Source organism: Myxine glutinosa, chromosome 3 (genome assembly GCF_964187855.1).
Source record: "Myxine glutinosa chromosome 3, kmMyxGlut1.1, whole genome shotgun sequence".
In the NCBI taxonomy this organism is placed as follows: Eukaryota; Metazoa; Chordata; class Myxini; order Myxiniformes; family Myxinidae; genus Myxine; species Myxine glutinosa.
The window spans coordinates 36888823-36906521 of NC_136263.1; the positions used below are offsets into that span (position 1 = coordinate 36888823).

A 17699-nucleotide genomic window follows, 5' to 3' on the forward strand; every position below is an offset into this window, starting at 1 on the left:
GCTAGTCTTGAATAAAAGAGGTAATTTCGGTTCGCTTGTCAGAACTACTCACAGACTGAGCGTTGAATAAGGCGAGATACAGGTCAGAACGGTGTTGTTTTGGTGCTGTGTATGTTCTACAGGGATAGATGAGGTTATTGAAGTTGACAGGGGACACTTTTTCGCAGGAATTATTAAAATGTGGGCCGGGCCGTCGCTGGTCGCGAAATGAAATCACAATTGGTATTTTTCTCTGCTTTCTCCTGCCGCCTCGCTTTGTGCGTTTTCTCAGGAGACCAACGCCGATTTCAAGTTCTCTGAGGCTTGACACGAGTCCAGGAGTCAATCGAGTGGTGTTGTTTAAAGACAAAAGTTTTTGCCGAGTGTCGCGAATAAGCCTCGGGATAGAGGAGTTAGAGCGGATAGTCGAGCTCGGTACATGCAGCGGTGCGTGCAGAGGTGGGGCGAGCGATGGGGCGAGCGGTGGGGTGGGCGATGGGACGTGCGGTGGGGTGAGCGGTGGGGCGGGCGATGGGCCGGGCGATGGGACGTGCGATAGGGCGAGCGGTGGGGCGGGCGATGGGCCGGGCGATAGGACGAGTGGTGCGACGAGCGGTGGGGCGAGACGGGGAAAAGAACTGTCTTGTTGAGAGGCGCACACCGGGGCTGCGTGAGGCTCAACGAAAAAACATGGCGGGTACTTACAGTTCGAAATTTTCAACTTGGTGGTGAGTAAAAACCAAAGTACTGCAAATCTCACGGGCAGACACGCCGCCATAAGCCAGGAAACGAAACAGGGATCCATCACAATAATTCACACAAAGCACAACACGACAGCACATGCTAAATCCAACAGAATCAATCAAATACACAGGACGACCGACTCAGCTCAGCCTGCTAGGCGAATGACCCGGAAGTGTTTTCGAACTGGTCGCGAAGAAAATGAAGGTCCGTCCTACCCGAAGGTCCGTCCGTCCTACCCAGTCCGTCCTACCCGAATGACCCATAGACAAACATTGGCAGTAGAATGGGCCGTACTGAAGAGCTCAGTGACTTTCAATGTTGCACCGTCATAGGATGCCACCTTTCTAACAAGTCAGTTCGTCAAATTTCTGCCCTGCTAAAGATGCCCCAGTCAACTGTAAGTGCAGTTATTGTGAAGATGTCTCGGAGCAACAACACCTCAGCCGCGAAGTGGTAGACTACACAAGCTCACAGAACGGGACCGCCGAGCACTGAAGCATGTACCACGTAAAAATCGTCTGTCCTCAGTTGCAACACTCACTACCGAGTTCCAAACTGCCTCTGCAAGCAACGTCACCACAACAACTGTTAATCGGGAGCTTCATGAAATGGGCTTCCATTGCCGAGCAGCTGTACACAAGCCTAAGATCACCATGCACAATGCCAAGCATCGGCTGTAGTGGTGTAAAGCTCGCCGCCATTGGACTCTGGAGCAGTAGAAACGTGTTCTCTTGAGTGATGAATCACGTTTCACCATCTGCCAATCCGACGGACGAATCTGGGTTTGGCGGATGCCAGGAGAACGCTACCTGCCCGAATGCATAGTGCCAACTGTAAAGTTTGGTGGAGGAGGAATAATGGTCTGGGGCTGTTTTTCATGGTTCGGGCTTGGTCCCTTAGATTCAGTGAAGGGAAATCGTAACGCTACAGCATACATTGACATTCTAGACGATTGTGTGTTTCCAACTTTTTGGCAACAGTTTGGGTAAGGCCCGTTCCTGTTTCAGCATGACAATGCCCCCATGCACAAAGCGACATCCATACAGATATGGTTTGTCGAGATCAGTGTGGAAGAACTTGACTGGCCTGCACAGAAGCCTGACCTTTTTGTAAAAGTAAAAGGTTTTTGTGTTTTTGTGTTGTCGTGAGGAAAGTTGAGTTGTGGGTGAAGTGTGAATGTGGGGAATTCACATGTACGCAGGCCATGGCAGGGTAAGAACACGATCTCCAATACTGTAGTGCAAAAATGGTGAATTGAATGGTAGCAGGGGAGGGAATGTCGGTTTGGATTTTGTGGGTGGGGAAAGTGTGAGTGTCCGCAGGAATGGATCAAACTCTGGAGGAGCCTGGCAGCCGGTGGTGTCTGGAATTGGAAACCCGTCGGAGGGGGGTCTGGTGGGTGACCAGAGGGTATGGAGATCCCTGGTGACCCGGAAGAGGCTATGAGAGCCTGAGGCCGAGAGAGCCTGGTTGGTGCGGAGACCCTCCCCGGCGGGACGTACAGCTAAGGAGCTGTTTGACTGTCAGGGGCTGAGAGTTGAAGGTGGGTGGGGGAAGTCATAAGTAGAGTACTTGCTTTTGGTCTACGGGCACCACAGCCTGACTGAAGCACCCCCACCATCTTGGTTGTACGGTACCTCCCTGCTGCCTGGTTGAGGATCACACATGTGTGTAACCAGTGATATGCCATGATCTTGCAGGGTTGAATGAATGATTGCTTATTCGGTTTATGTGTGTGAGTGTGTGGGGGAGGATCCACCAATCCATGTCGCTAACCTGTGCCACAAGGACAGGGCCCGTGGAAATTTGGGTAAATTGGGATGGCTCCTCAGGTAACGTTGGGCATTGTGGCATCCACTGGGGAACATGGTCCTTATAACAGGGGCTGTACAAATGCTCTTGAATTTTATTAAGGTTTGTGGTTAAGGTAGTTTTTTTTTCTGTGTTATCACCGCTGACATTTCCTACCTGCCCCAGGAGTTGGGAGCAAAGGACCAAGTTTTGTAAATATTTGAAATGTCGCTTCCGGGGTGTAGAACGGTTAGGAGAATAGGTAAGTTAGCTACCCCTCCCCACCCCCCCCCACCTCCCCCCCCCCCCCCACCTACAATAAAACTCACTGGAAGCCATGTCGGAGCATTGCTGATGGAACCGCAGCCAGCTACATCACCAACTTGTATAGCAACACACATAGCACAGGCAGGCCGGGAGCCATGCCCAGAAGGACTCTCTATTGGGCAGGAGTCGACCAACCAAAGGCGAGAGTAAGGAAGGACTTGTGCTCAGCCAATGGTGAGGGACTGACGTGGAAAGAACATTCTAGAGGTTGGGAGGCGACGAGCTGATTGGCCAAGGCAAGATTATAAAAAGGTGAAGAGAAACCGACATTCTCTCTCTCTCTCTTCCTCTCGTTTTTGGATCCCTTGGTGGCTGGACCTCGTTTGCTCCTGCCCTCACGATTCCTCTCCTCCGACCTCTTGCCCTCAAGCCTTCCTTCACCCTCGACCCTCTCTCCCTTCTGATGTGAACGTTGGGTGCATCACAGTTCCGTGCCGAATCCGTGAGGACATTGCACGGCGGAGCAAGTGGGCTGCACACTCGTCCGCTTCGTGCGGTGAGGCCTGGCAGCACACGAACAAGGGCGTGTCGAGGCCTGGTTCCTGCCAACGCACCGGACGACTTTTGCAGACCTTGGCGGGACGCTCAAAAGCTGATCAGAGCTAAGTGCATGATCAATCACACGGTTATTTTCATTTAAATATTCCCTTGTGTGTTTGATATGTCTGGTGTGGGAGCGCTCCATATAGGAACCTTATTATTTACCGCGTTTCCTTTGTCCCGGCATTCCATTGTAAATGAACCGTTTTATTATTTCCCCCTGTACATTCTAAAGCCGTTTTCGTTTTCGTTAATTTTAGCAGGATTGAAGACTGCTCGGTGGATCGCGTCTAGGTAAAAGCTGCCAGCTTCTTCTTCTTCTCTCTTGCCGCCGTGCTGGTATAGTGAGTCCGTATTTGACCGTCGCCTCGAATAACGCTCGATTGCTATCCGTGCCGCTCCCGGTGTTAATTGAGAGCAGTCACATGACAATACTTTAGTGAAGTCAGGATTGTGTAAATTAGCATGGACCGTATGACGCAGAAGAAGCCCACCTTGATGTAACTAAGTAAGGAATCTGTATAGAATAAGATTGTATATGTGTCTCCATATGAGGGGTGGAGCTATACTAATCAGGCAGGGCTTAAGGATAATCCCCAGTGTGTAATTGCCCCAGTGATTTTTTCCCTTCTGTTTCATTGGTGACGAAATTCAACTCCCTGCTTCTTGATTCTCTCGGCAAAAACTACCATGGAGGAACTTGATTTCATCAGAAGACTGACTAACATTTCTATAGCAAGGTTTATAGATGTCACTAACATCTGGACTAGGAATAGCACAACAAGAAAATTGATTCTGCCATCATCCAACGCGTGACTATGAGAGCATGTTACCTTTACCCGCCTGCGTTCAACCTCGGCAAGTCACTCACTCTCTTGTACAATTTCTCCACAAGGATCAGCAACCAAACTACCCATTCCACTTCTCTTTTTTTTTTTTTTTCTTTTTTTTTGTATACTGAATCGAGGCTCGTGAAAGAGCTAACATTTATTTCACAAACAAATCAACCAGACAAACAAAATATACAAAAAGAGGGAGCGGAAGACAAGATGGGGAGAGAAGGGGAAGCACACAACCACAACATTTGAGAGCAGGGAGAAGTGTGGGAGGGAGAGGGCTTGGGGGCAGGAGGCGTGGGAAGGGGAGGGGGGGGGGGGAGAGGTATAAAACACAAGGGGACCGAAATTAGCGGGGGTAGAAAATATCAAGGTTTTGGATGGGGGAGGATAAGAGATGGTGGTGAACAGCTGTTTTAAAGACCTGGAGGGTGGAGTGGGATTGAAGAGAGTGAGGGAGTTTGTTCCAGAGGCGGGAGAAAAGAGGAATGAAGGAGTGAAGGTGAGCAGAAAGTCTTGATTTTGGCAGTTTAACCATAAGAGGGTTGCAGGCAGATCTTGTGCGACCTGTAGGAATATTTGGGGGACAGAGCCCAGAGATGGCTGGGGGGGGCAAGGCCAGAGAGGAGTCGGTAGAAGACAGAAAGACCACCAACCTGCCTGCGGTGAGTGAGTGAAAGGCCCTTGGAGTTAGCTTCGTCGCGGGAGATTCCAATGATTCTGAACGCTTTGGTTTCAACAGCGTGAAGACGGGCTAGGTGTGAGGCAGGAGCACCAGAACAGAGGGGAGAGCAGTATTCCATAGAGCTGCGGATGAAAGCCTTGTATGTGGTGAGGAGCTCAGGTGTGCCAAGGACTCTTGACAGCTACTGGAAGAGGTTCAGTCCCTGGAACTCCATGGCCTCATTATCTGCCATAACCTTTCATTGGAGGATCATACCACAAAGCTAGGCCAATCCCTCAAAGGCCAATCGCCAGTATCTTTTATTGAGCCATGGCATTCTGAGTTGCATTAAGCTCATCACAATGTACAAGGCTTTCATACAGAGTCCCATGGAGTATGGTTTCCCACAACGTGCTGGTGGTCCTGCTGCCCACCTTGCTCCTGACCTATTGATGTGATCGGAAATTAGGCCTTCTGCTCCATTTGAATCTCAAAACAGGAGGGTGATTTCTAGGCATTGTCATTCACCCACCGCCGGCAAGTTGGTTGGTTCTCTATTTTATACAAGTTTGCATCAGGCCTTGCTTCTCCTGCCTTCTACTACACCTGCCACCCCCAAGCCACCTCAGGTCATGCATTCTAGAAACCCTCATCTGTTCACCCTCTTAAAGTCCAGGCTGGTTGCCTACCTGCATTCATTCGCCCCTTGTTCTCCTGATTGTGGAATCGTCTCACTGTCTTTCAAATGCGCTTCTCATCACTACCTCGTACGCTTACCCATACGCGTCCACGATCTTTTATAATTTGACACATGCGGAGTCTTTGCCGTTGTTACTCGTTTTTGTGTTGCTTTTCCTTTCTTCCTTATGTATGTCCAACCCCCCTCCCTTCCTCCCCTATACCCTTTGATAGTCTGTAATTCTGCTGTCCTTTGTCGGTTCTCTCCTCCATGAGCATAGACCCTTAATGACACCTAACACAGATGATAGCTTAAATGACGCACAAGGACAATGTTTGTCAGTTCTCTCCTCCATTCAGAATATAAATAAGCTCCAGGAGATGAGGAATGAAAGCGACAACATTGTCCTGTCTGAAACTTGTGCATCATTTAACATGTCTGAAACTCGGGCATTGTCCCAGGGAGTTGGTACCTCGGATTATTTTAAAGTCATACCTCACTCTGAAATCTCCATCAGTTTCTGAGACCTGAAAAACTTGCTAACAGTCTGTTCACCAAGCGTTCTTTGGATGCAGTATTTAAACATACAAAATGCCCTCTTTGTGTCGTCGTCGTAGATGACAGATGAAAGCTCTCACATTTCCTTGCTGCGACATGACACCATCTGCTGCCGATACACGGCTTTATAGCTCCATTATTATTTTATTTTTTTGTTAAGCATACATACACTAAGGTCTCAAAACGAAATGGCTATCAACTGATATATCTATTTTTCATGAAGTACAGGTAAACCACCTTCCTGTAGCTACTTGATCTTGGAGCTATCTATATACGTGAGCAGCCATAATTCCACTAAAGTATTGTTTTTGATTCATGAGATGCACGGCATTTGTGACCACTTGTCTTGTGTGGTTTGGTTTGTGATTACGCTTTGAGAGCCCCTGACGGTGCATTTTACAGGTTTCGTTGGAGGTAGCACGGAACTTTGTGGAAACCCAAGATGGCACGATTGAACCGTTTGTTTTTCCTGGGAGAGAGACGACTGTTACTGGGCGAGGGCAACAGGAAATACGACCTCATGGCCTCGGAACATTCCTCAAAGTGGGTACGTACCTGTTCTGTAAAGTTGAGATTGGTCCGAGGCCTTGTCGCAGTTGTTGGCTGTGGTTTGGATTAAAACCAGTGGTTTTTCCTTCGCAATCTAGGCTTCACATATTTGTCATTTGTAACACTTCTCTTTGATGTACAGTACTCAATCTGAAGAACATTTTTAAATACTCAATAAATAAATACGGTTTAAGCAACAGATCCAATGTAAAGTTTCATATTAAAGAGACCTTGATTTCGTTTATTCTTTGGTGGAAAACAAAACTTAACACTGAAGGAACTGCGCTCCAACGCGAGTCGAAAGAATTGACGCGACCAAAGACGGAATTCGTCCGAGTTGCTTTATTGAAACAAAACAGCTCAGGTATTCTGACAAGCCCGTTTATCGGGCAGCAATATATATACACATTTATGTCGGGAAGTTTGCCCGGCAAAAGCTATACCGGGCATGCCCGGGTGTCAAGGGCGAGCCTTGGAAAGGCGAGTCTGGACCTGCCCGGGCGTGTTTGGCTGCGGCCTGGCAAGTCGAGGCTGGGCGTGCCCGGGCGCTCTGGACGAGCACTGGAAAGGCGAGAGCGGGCATGCCCGGACGCTCTGGGCGAGCCCTGAAAAGGCGATAGCGGGCATGCCCGGACGCTCTGGGCGAGCCCTGAAAAGGCGATAGCGGGCATGCCCGGACGCTCTGGGCGAGCCCTGGAAAGGCGAGAGCGGGCATGCCCAGGAAAGACGAGACCGGGCGTGCCCGGGAGGTTCGGGCGTGCCCGGGAACAGTGAGTCCGGGCATGCCCGGGAGAGGCGCGTCTGGCCGTGTTCTGGCCGGTGCAAGGCGATTGTGTGCATCCAGCGGTAACCGCTACAACACAGGTGTTTTACTTGATAATCTACATAAATATTTTCAAGTGTTTCTTTGTTTGCGTCTTTGTGTGTTTGTACGCTATTTTTTTTCATGGCCGAACCGCAGCACCTAGAGGTCTCCAATTTTGGGTGTATGTACTTCAGAATCTGTGCAATGTTTTAAGCTACCACACGTTGGCTTGAACATCCATTTTGAGGCTATCAAAGGCCGATATAAAGTATATATCGGGATGTGGGGTTAGGCAGTGCTTCCGCCCTCCGCCAGGAAAAGCACGGTCCAATATCAGTGCCCCGAAATCCCCGCTAGGAAAAACTCACCTAGTCGGGCAGTGCCGCGTTTCCCCCTCCCCTTGACCCCCTTCCCCCCCCCCCCCGGGCATCACTTTTTATTCCCTCACACGTAATAAACTAGAACGGCACTCGGTAGAGCGCACACCTCCGCCAGGCTGAACAGTAAACGTTTTGTATCCCACTGATAGGCCGGATCTGGATTCGGACCTGAACCAAAATCTAATCGGCTTGTTCTCGTCGCCGAACCAACTCGTCCACCAAGTTTAGTCATAATTCGTCCACAGCTTTTTAAAATATCATGTTATTTATCGCTTTCGCCCGATTTCTCAATGGTGAAGAATCACTTAAAAATTAAATAACTCTCCTATTTGAATCCATATTTAGATCTTCACCAAAATCGAATCGATTCGTCCTTGTAGCACACCCAATCGATCCACCAAGCTTCGTCCAAATCCGTCCATAACTTTTTGAGATATCAGGCTATGTATCAGGCTATGTACCCAGATTGTATTTTTTACTTTGGGATGACTCTAGACTTTATGTTTGGGAGATGTGGGCAATGTTGGCGACCGTGGCAATCCCCACCAAGGCCGGGTGTGGAAACTCTTTTGCAGACTGGGAGGCACAAGTTCGCCCCTGCTGGCTGTTTCTTTATACCTTTTCTTCCATATTTATTCATTGATCCAGGAATTGTTACTTTCATGAACATCCATCCAAGTGTTGACCTTCCTGCCACAGGGAATTTTTTTTTTTTTGTTTTTTTTTTTTTTTTGTATACAAGATCGAGGCTCGTGAAAGAGCGAACATTAATCACACAGAAAGACAAACAGACACACAAAACAAATAACATCGGGAGCGGTAGACAAGATGGGGAGAGAGGGGGAAGGACAAAAACACAACATTTGAGAGCAGGGACCGAGAGACATGGAGACATCAAGAGAACTGTGGGAGGGAGAGGGCTTTGGGGGGGGAGGCATGGGAAGGGGGGTGGGGGGTGGGAGAGGTATAAAACATATGGACACTGCCAAGACTTCCAGGAAAGAAGTTGGAATTTCAAACAAGGTGGATCTGGGGTGAATTAGTGGGGGTAGAAAAGATCAAGGTTTTGGATGGGGGAAGATAAGAGATGGTGGTGAACTGCTGTTTTGAAGACCTGGAGGGAGGAGTGTGATTGAAGTGAGTGTGGGAGTTTGTTCCAGAGGCGGGAGAAAAGAGGAATGAAAGAGTGAAGGTGAGCAGAGAGCCGAGATTTCGGCAGTTTAACCATCAGAGGGTGGCTGGCAGATCTTGTGCGACCTGTAGGAATATTTGGGGGACACAGCACAGAGAGAGCTGGGGGAGCAAGGCCGGAGAGGAGTCGGTAGAAGACAGAAAGACCACCTACCTGCCTGCGGTGAGTGAGTGAAAGGCCCTCAGAGATAGCTTCATCGCGGGAGATTCCAATGATTCTGAAAGCTTTGGATTCAACAGCGTGAAGCCGAGCCAGGTGTGAGGCAGGAGCACCAGCCCATAGGGGAGAACAGTATTCCATTGAGCTGCGGATGAAAGCCTTGTATGTGGTGAGGAGCTCAGGTGTGCCTAGGAAGGACTTCGCACGACGGAGGATGCCCAGTCGGCGACTGGCTTTGGAGGCCAGCTTGGAAATGTGGTTTTCCCAAGAAAGATCATGGCAGATGGTGAGACACAAAAGCTTGAGCGACAGAACTTCTTGGAGAGGATTGTTGAGAAAGTAGATGGGAGGGTTGTCCAGTCGATCTTTTCGGAGAGACATAGTAAGAGTGTGAGATTTGTCAGGATTGAAAGACATGTTCCACATGTTTGACCAGTCTGTGATTTTGTCCAGGTCTTCAGAGAGTGAGGAGGTTGCAGACTGCCGATCTGAGGGAAGAGGAATTGGAGCGGCAGAGAGTGGAGTCATCAGCAAAGAGATACAGAGGATTTTCCAGAGAGTCGGAGAGATCATTGATAAAGACCAGAAAAAGCACAGGGCCCAGCACACTGCGTTGGGGAACTCCAGCCTGAACGGGAAGGGGAGATGAGAGAAATCCATTCAGGGCCACACGTTGACTACGACCAGAGAGGACGTCCGCAAGCCATGCATGGAGATTTCCATGGATACCATAGGAGGAGAGTTTGGTGAGCAGAGCTGGGTGCCAGACCGTATCGAAGGCACGTGATATGTCAAGGGAGACAGCTCTGATTTCCTGTTTGGCATTGAGGACCTCCATCCATTGTTGAGACAGCAGAAGCAGCATGTCCAGAGTAGAGTGACCTGGTCTGAAACCAAATTGATGATCAGAGATCAAGCCATTGGAGAAGAGGAAAGATTTCATATCCGAAGCAATGATGGATTCCATGACTTTGCTGATAATTGGGAGCAGGCTGATTGGTCTGTAGTTGCAAGGATCTGTTTTTGCACCTTTTTTGTGTAAAGCGGTAATGTTTGCTGATTTCCAGGATGCTGGCAGATGACCTTGAGCCAAGGATAGGGTGAAAAGAACAGAGAGAGGGTGAGATAGAGCGGCAGAGCAGGATTTTAGGACCCGTGGGCTGATGCCATCCGGTCCAGTTGCAGAATCAGAGTCGAGGTTTGACAAAAACTCCTCCACCTTGTCAGGAGAGAAGGTCACAGAGTCCAGGAGCAGTTTGGTTCGACTGGGAAAGGTGGGAACAGGGAGAGATGGTTTTGGGACTAAGGATTTTGAGGCAAACACAGAGTTGAGGCATTCGGCTTTGTCACGTGCGATGTCAACTGTGTGGCCATTTGAGGTAAGGGAGGGGATGGAGGGGGAACAAACACCAGAAACGGATTTGACCAGACGCCACCAGGATTTGGAGGAAGGAGACAGGTTTGAGAGTTCATTCTTGAGTGAGGAGAGATAGTGCTTCCTGGCACTCCTGAGGGTAGACACACACTTGTTCCGAGCTTGGTGGAAGGAACTGAGATTTCCTTCAGTTGGATTAGCCTTCCAAGAGGCAAAGGCAAGTTGTTTCAGGGCAACTGCCTCACCACAAGATTCAGTGTACCATGGACGGGAGGAAGGGTAAGACAACTGAAGGCGAGATGGGATAAATCTGTGCATGAGAGAGATCAGTTTGCTTTGGAAGAATTCCCAGGAAGAATTGATGTCAGAGGCAGTGGAGATGGGAGACCAATCCAGACGATTGATGGCTGCTTGAAGACCGTCCCAGTCGGCCTGAGTGAAATGCCAGACTCGTCGACGCTGAGGAGGCTCTCTGAGAATGGCCAGAGAGATGTCCACTTTGACAAGCACATGATCAGAAGAACCGATTGGAGCAGAAGAAGAGCAGCAGACATTAGCAGGGAAGTTAGTCATAACCAAGTCTAGAAGAGAAGATACTCCATTGGCTGAGATCCGGGTCGGGAAATTGACAGATTGTGTCAATCCCAGTGAGTCACAGAAGTCCTTTGCTGAGGTGCCATGACTGGTGAGAGAGGAACCCACACCCAACCAGGTGGCATGATGACAATTGAAGTCACCACATATGAGGAAGAGAGAGTTGGGATGAGTGGATAGAAGTTGGTCCATGTTGTCAGACAGTGAAATGTAGATGGAGTCATCACTGTTTGGGGGACGGTACAGAACACATATGAACAAAAGGTGGGAGCGGAGAGGAAGCCATAGCCAGAGGTACTCCTGGGGGTGAGGAGGAGAGAGGGCAGTGCAAGGAGAGTGAGGAAGAGAGTTTTTGTTAAAGATAGCCACCCCACCACCAGGCCGAGGCTCAGGTCTATCATACCGGAGGAGGGAGTAACCAGGAAGAGATATTAAGGAATCAGAGACATCTTGAAGGAGGAAAGTCTCTGTTAAGCAGATCAAGTCTGGATTGTCAGAAGCAACCTGTATGGAGAGATCAGTCAGGTTTGAGCGAAGGCCCCGGATGTTTGAGGTCCATACCGTTAATGAAGAGAGAGGGGGAGCATCGCGTACAGGACAGGGGAGGGGAGGAGTAGGGTAAGATGAAGGATGAGAGGGGGAGGTAGGGAGAGCAGTTGTTAGTGTGTCAGCGATTGCAGAAGAGTTCCAAGAAAGGGAAGGATGAGGAGGATGAAAGGTTTGAAGGTGAAGGGATGAGGCACAGAGAGGGGTTGTTTGAGGGGGGGCAGAGGAAAGAAGAAGGTTGGGGGGGGGGGGGTGGAGGTATGAGATAGAAGGGAGACGAAGTGGGGAGGAGGCAGCTTTGAGGAGGAGGGGGGAGGAGGGAGAATTGGAGAGGAATGGTATGGGGGGAGATTTGAATGGGAGGGGTTGGGGGGGAGTTTTGAAGGGGAGGAGTGAGGGGGGAGTTTAGGAGGGGAAGGGCAAGGGGGGAGTTCAGGAGTGGAAGGGCAAGGGGGGAGTTCAGGAGTGGAGGGGTAGGGGGGGAGTTTAAGAGTGGCGGGGCAAGGGGGGAGTTTAGGAGTGTAGGTGCAAGGGGAGGGATTTGGATGGGAGGGGCAAGAGGGGAGTTTAGAAAGTGGATGATTAATGAAAGACGAACATTGAAAACAAATTGGGTTTGTTGTGATTTTCAAGTTAGCAATCCGGTTCAGAATGATGGAGGAGGGATGGAATGAATGTGAATTTAGACCATGTAGTGAGGGAGACGTATAAGATATTGAATTTCTTTTTTTTGAGGTGGAATGAGTTGGAGAGGAAATTGAGAAAAGCCTTTTAAATAGGAAGAAAAACAGCGTGTTGTAAAATACCACTGAGTAAAACACTGAAGGGGAAAGGTTATACATATTTAAATAATATTTAAACAGAACCGTGAACAATCTTATGTGCACAAAAATACCAACGGGGGGAGAGCCGAGAGGGACCACCACGAGTCACGTGAAGGGCAAACGGTGGATGGCAAGGAGTTAATGGGGGCGGGGCGAACAGCACACCTGGACAGAAAATACAGGATGAGTCAACGGTACACGTGGAGAAAGGAAAATAAATGTTTTTTTTTTTTTTTTTGTTTGTTTGGTTTTTGGGGGTGGGGGGGGGAGGTGGGGATTTAGAACGTTAGACAGAGTATTATGTTCGGGGTAGAAGGGAAAAAAACTAAGAGCCAAGCAAAACACGATTAAGATAACAAACACCGACGGGGGTACAACTACAAGGCCGCACACGAGGAGCAGAACACGATTAAATAATTACAAGTTACAGGAAATTCAAACCAAAAGTAACTATAATCAAAACAATAACGCATGGACGATAAAATAACGAGTTGAAATTTGACAATCTATCTGGGGAAAAAAAAAAAAAAAAAATGATGTACACTGGAGTACATCCAGGACCCAAATCGTTACACCAGACCCTTGACTCATAATGAACTTCCTGTTCCGCTTGTCCGACACTTTGGTGACCTGCTTCCGCTTTAAGAAAGGATTTATTTTTTTTAAACACAAAATTCAATGCAATGGAAACTTGTTTGCACGAAAACCAACCAAACTTGAATGAGGTTACGATGATGTCTAAAAACATTCTCACATGACTTAATCGAACTATTAGCCAAATAACCCTTTTCTAACATGATGGAAAATACCCTCTCAGCACGTGCCACAAAATAATTTACTGAACAAATTCTTGCAAATATAATTCGCTGAGATGAAAGAACATTAACCTAATTTAATTGGTACATTGCTGTATGGAAAGGTATACAAGATTACTGGGAAACTAAAATAGCCAACATTATAATATAGACTCATACAAAAACCATTCTGTCCAACTCTGACACATCCATATATAGAGCTACATGATCATCACAACGACTGCTATCGACATCACAACATCACATCACATGATCATCAACTGCTATCGAGCCATCTAGGTAAATCCTGTGAATCCGTTTATCAACAAATTTATGGTTAAACACACAAATATCATCTATACAACGACATACAGTGCATTCAGAAAGTATTCAGACCCCTTCACTTTTTTCACATTTTGTTATGTTGCATCCTTATGCTGAAATCGTTTAAATTCATTTTTTCCCTCATCAATCTACACTCAATACCCCATAATGACAAAGAGAAAACAGGATTTTAGAAAGTTTTGCAAATTTATTAAAAAGAAAAAAAACTGAGTATGTGCGTGCATGTCTGCATTTTAACCTATACCTTATATGGGTTCTTGTGAAGCTTAGGGATCCAGAAAACCCAGGGGGGATACACAAGTTATCTTAGCATTTAATGTTAACATTATTACCAAAAACATCAGCTGCAATATCCTGAGAGACTTTTGACACGGAACGTATAACTTTGAAATGAGTAGTTCCAGGAACTGTATGTGTTCGTACTGGCTTGCTATCTATATTTCTAGTCTTGCATTTGTATTTCCTCTTTCTCCTTTTCATTTTTCTTTGACCTTCAAATGTACAACTGAGCTAAGACCAAGGGCCTGGTTTTTATTTTGCTTTATTTATCGCAGGTGTCCCTTGCAACGACCAGAAACGTTCAACCCCTTTTGTCATTGACTGGCTGCCCAACATCCTGCCCAGATCCCAAATGGGTGAGCTGAGAATCCAGTTTGAGTTTGGACATCAAAGATACGGCCACGTTCAGCAAGAACTTTGTGCTGAAAGCAAAGCGTCTGGACTTTGACATTTGATTTGTTGAACGTGAGACATTCGATGAAGAATTTATAATGTAGCATTTTTGTTGTTGGTGGCGTTGTTGTTGCTGTTGCAGTTATCTGGGTTTCATCCCTGCAGTATAAATTACAAATCACTTTTGCGTGAGCTGTATCCATGACTACAGTGCTACGGTAGACCGGATCATAACACTACGGCATTGTTCATTGCCACCTGCCAAGGTTGTAATTCTGGCTTTTCTGAGCGTGGAACATTCGTGTTGTCCAGTCGTTCTCACCGATTTTGGAGTGTTCTTTGGAACTCTAGATTATTATAAATGTGGCAAGATCGCTGGCTGCACCACCACTGCTGCTACTGATGTTGAAGGAGCTCCTGGGGAACACATGTACCCTGGAACGTGAGCTCTGCAGATTAGTTGGCTCTCTCATTTGGCATGTCCTGACCCTTTATTTTTGGTACTCGTAATCTCGTGTGCATTTCTCATGAGATTTGATGATAAATCCCTCCGGAGGTCATGGAAAGAAAATTAAAATAGAAAATTAATTGAAAAAATAATAAAACTAGGAATGGCACTTTTTTTTTTTTGGAAAGAGGAAATGCCCGTGACCCATTGTAGTTACACATCAATTCTCTCTTCCCACTGAAGTTCTGCATTGAATTTGCTGCCACAAATCAATCTGCTTCGGTGTCCTTTATGCAGCTCCCCCGACCCACCTCGCTATCTCGTTCATTCGTCATAGTGTTTTCATCTGATCTTTTTGTTGGCAGCTCAACTCTGAGATAAACTGGTGTGGTTTGCATGGCTTGTATAGAACAGGAAGGGCCTGGCCTTTCTTGAGACAAGGTACTTTGTATTTGATCCATGTTTAGAATTTCCTCATTTACCACGCCCCGCTGAAACTGGTGACTATGGCATTTTGATCGGAAGTTGAACCCATGACTAGGTACAGTTCAGTGACCAGCACGCCACACTGAGCCACGTCGCTACCATTTTGATAATGAACATCTTGAATTGATTCTGAGAATAATTTCGAACCGGAATCTTTCGATATCATTTCCGTGATCGAGACTAGTCATCTTTTCTGAATGGGATGAATTTTTAGATTCTTTGGCATAAATTGACTGAGCTTAAAGTTTCAACCCATTTGTACCACGTTGCTTTCGATTGGTGATGGAAGTTTGTGAGCGTGGAGAGGCAACAAGTGTTATTCATGATTGAAAGCATGCCTTGAGGCACAGCATATCACTCCATTGTATGCAGGCACAAAGCATTGCCAGTTCTGACTTTTTGAAGGGTTTTGGCATCGGATCCTTATCGAATCCTAAATTTAACCTCCTTTTCATTGCCGTTATTTATTCATTCTTTTTTTTTGTTTTACTTGCATTGAATTCCCAATTTAGGCCGGCATACATGATCGACGTGTGCAGAACATTGCTCTCGGAGTTCCATACATTTATTTTTTATTTATTTAATTTAATGCGTATTATTTAATTCTACATTCTCTTGCTCTTTTGGTTGGCCTGTATAGTTCTCATTTTAACTCCTGGATCGTGATGTAGGAAACCAGGTTCCAATCCTATATGTGTTTGTTCATTGCCTACTAATGTCCTTGCAATTCATGTTAAAGTACATTGATGTCTCTTGATGCCATTGGCCTGCATGTAATTTATTTATAAGCTCTTCAATAAGTGTTAGATAAATGTAAATAATCCTATTATCATTTGAGTGCTGTTTGTGAATTTTTTGGGGGGGAATTTGGGGGCAGCACACTGGAAGTTTTTGGGCGGTTTAAAAAGAATGGTTGTCCTGCGTATTTTGGGGTCGGAGGAGCACCCCGATTCTCTCTGTGTAAATATGTATCCAGCGCCACGCCAGGTATTCCAAGTCATCCCATACATTCTGGGAGAATGAACGCATCCTTAAGGACAGTTTCCATCCTCGCAATACACCAAAATAAAAACAGACTGCAGCCATTGACAGACTTTACGATGTCTCCATCCCCTGAATGCTCGCATAGCTGAGCTTCACCCCCTTTACATTTATGGTTTTTGGCTAAAGGCCCAGACCTCATAGAAAAAACATTTCTGATTTTTTTTTTTTCCATTAACCACAACCTTTGGTACATTGTGCTGTGAGGTGGCATACACTGGTCAATTTTGTTCCACATGAAAAAAAAAGTCTTGTGTGCAACAAATTGGGTAAAATGGTGACCGTTCCTCTTTACAGTTGGTATAGTGTTACGTATTACCTCCCCAAACCCCGGTTACGGTGCACCTCAGAGTCTGGAGTGGGAACACAGCAGAAAGATTTGTGATTTTGCATTTTCTAATAAACCTTGGTAAAGCCACACCAATGCAATTGTAGAGCAAAACAAGTAATTGTATTAATAACTCTCACATACACAATAATAACACTATGAAAGAAAGTACAATGAATATGTCACTTGCATCACATGGACAATACATATGATGGTACCATCATTCCCCAATGCTCTCAAAGCAATGAACTCACGATACGCCAACCGTGAGTAGAAAATGTAACATTCCCCAAATTCCGTGCACGAATCTCCACGCGGGGTGAAGGTCGAGGTCGTGCAGAACGGCAAAACAACAGGCAGGTATTGATGCGGCTGTGGATGAGGAGTTACGAGGTGAGAGGTCGATATGGGAATTGAGCCGATAGGTAAACCAATGGCAATCAACACGTTGAGGTCGATATGGGAATTGAGCCGATAGGTAAACCAATGGCAATCAACACGTTGAGGTCGATACGGAAATCCCAATGGCAAAACAAGATGCACCAAGTGGACAGCCTCTTCTTCTTTGAGGACAAAATGGCGTATTGGCGCTTGATTCCGTAATGGAGGCGCTTGATTTCTCCAACGATGACTCACACTCGGTGATAAAACCTGAGACACAGGTTTAATTGCACTCACAATATATGACGATATCGCAAACAATCCCTTTCACGGGAAACCTCAACTCATTCGCGACCAATATATAAAAACAAATCCACTCGCAGCCTCGGCGTGACTCACAGCTCTCTCCTCTCTCTGCCCATATCAATCTCTCCACTTCCGGTCTCTTTGCCGCGTTTTCCTTTTTCCTTCACAAACATTTATTTTTACCTTTTCCTAAAGTCATCTCCATTTCACACAAAAATCTTAACAACAATTATACCTGACACTAAAAATCCGACAAGTATATAATAACAACAAAGGCGGAAGTGACGGCTCCGTAACAATAGGCTTTAAATTGATGCAAGACACTTGGTCACCATTCTTCGCTATTCACAGTCGAA

The 17699-nt window shown here is 46.7% G+C and overlaps 1 protein-coding gene across 4 annotated transcripts in view; it reads left to right on the forward strand.

The window, feature by feature from the left end:
• The window catches only part of C3H2orf42 (chromosome 3 C2orf42 homolog), a 357660-nt gene that overhangs the window by 36624 nt on the left and 303337 nt on the right, over positions 1-17699 (forward strand). For 2 of the 4 annotated variants that reach the window (XM_068111063.2, XM_068111064.2), the window contains exons 10-11: positions 6521-6665; positions 14236-16116. The exons of 1 other annotated variant lie outside the window; for it this stretch is intronic. In XM_068111063.2, the coding sequence (XP_067967164.1) occupies positions 6521-6665; positions 14236-14408 (318 nt within the window). In that variant the 3' untranslated portion in view covers positions 14409-16116. Of the gene's footprint in view, positions 1-3268; positions 3629-6520; positions 6666-14235; positions 16117-17699 lie in introns of those variants that run through there. One more of the 4 variants, XM_078773888.1, reaches the window with a different exon arrangement.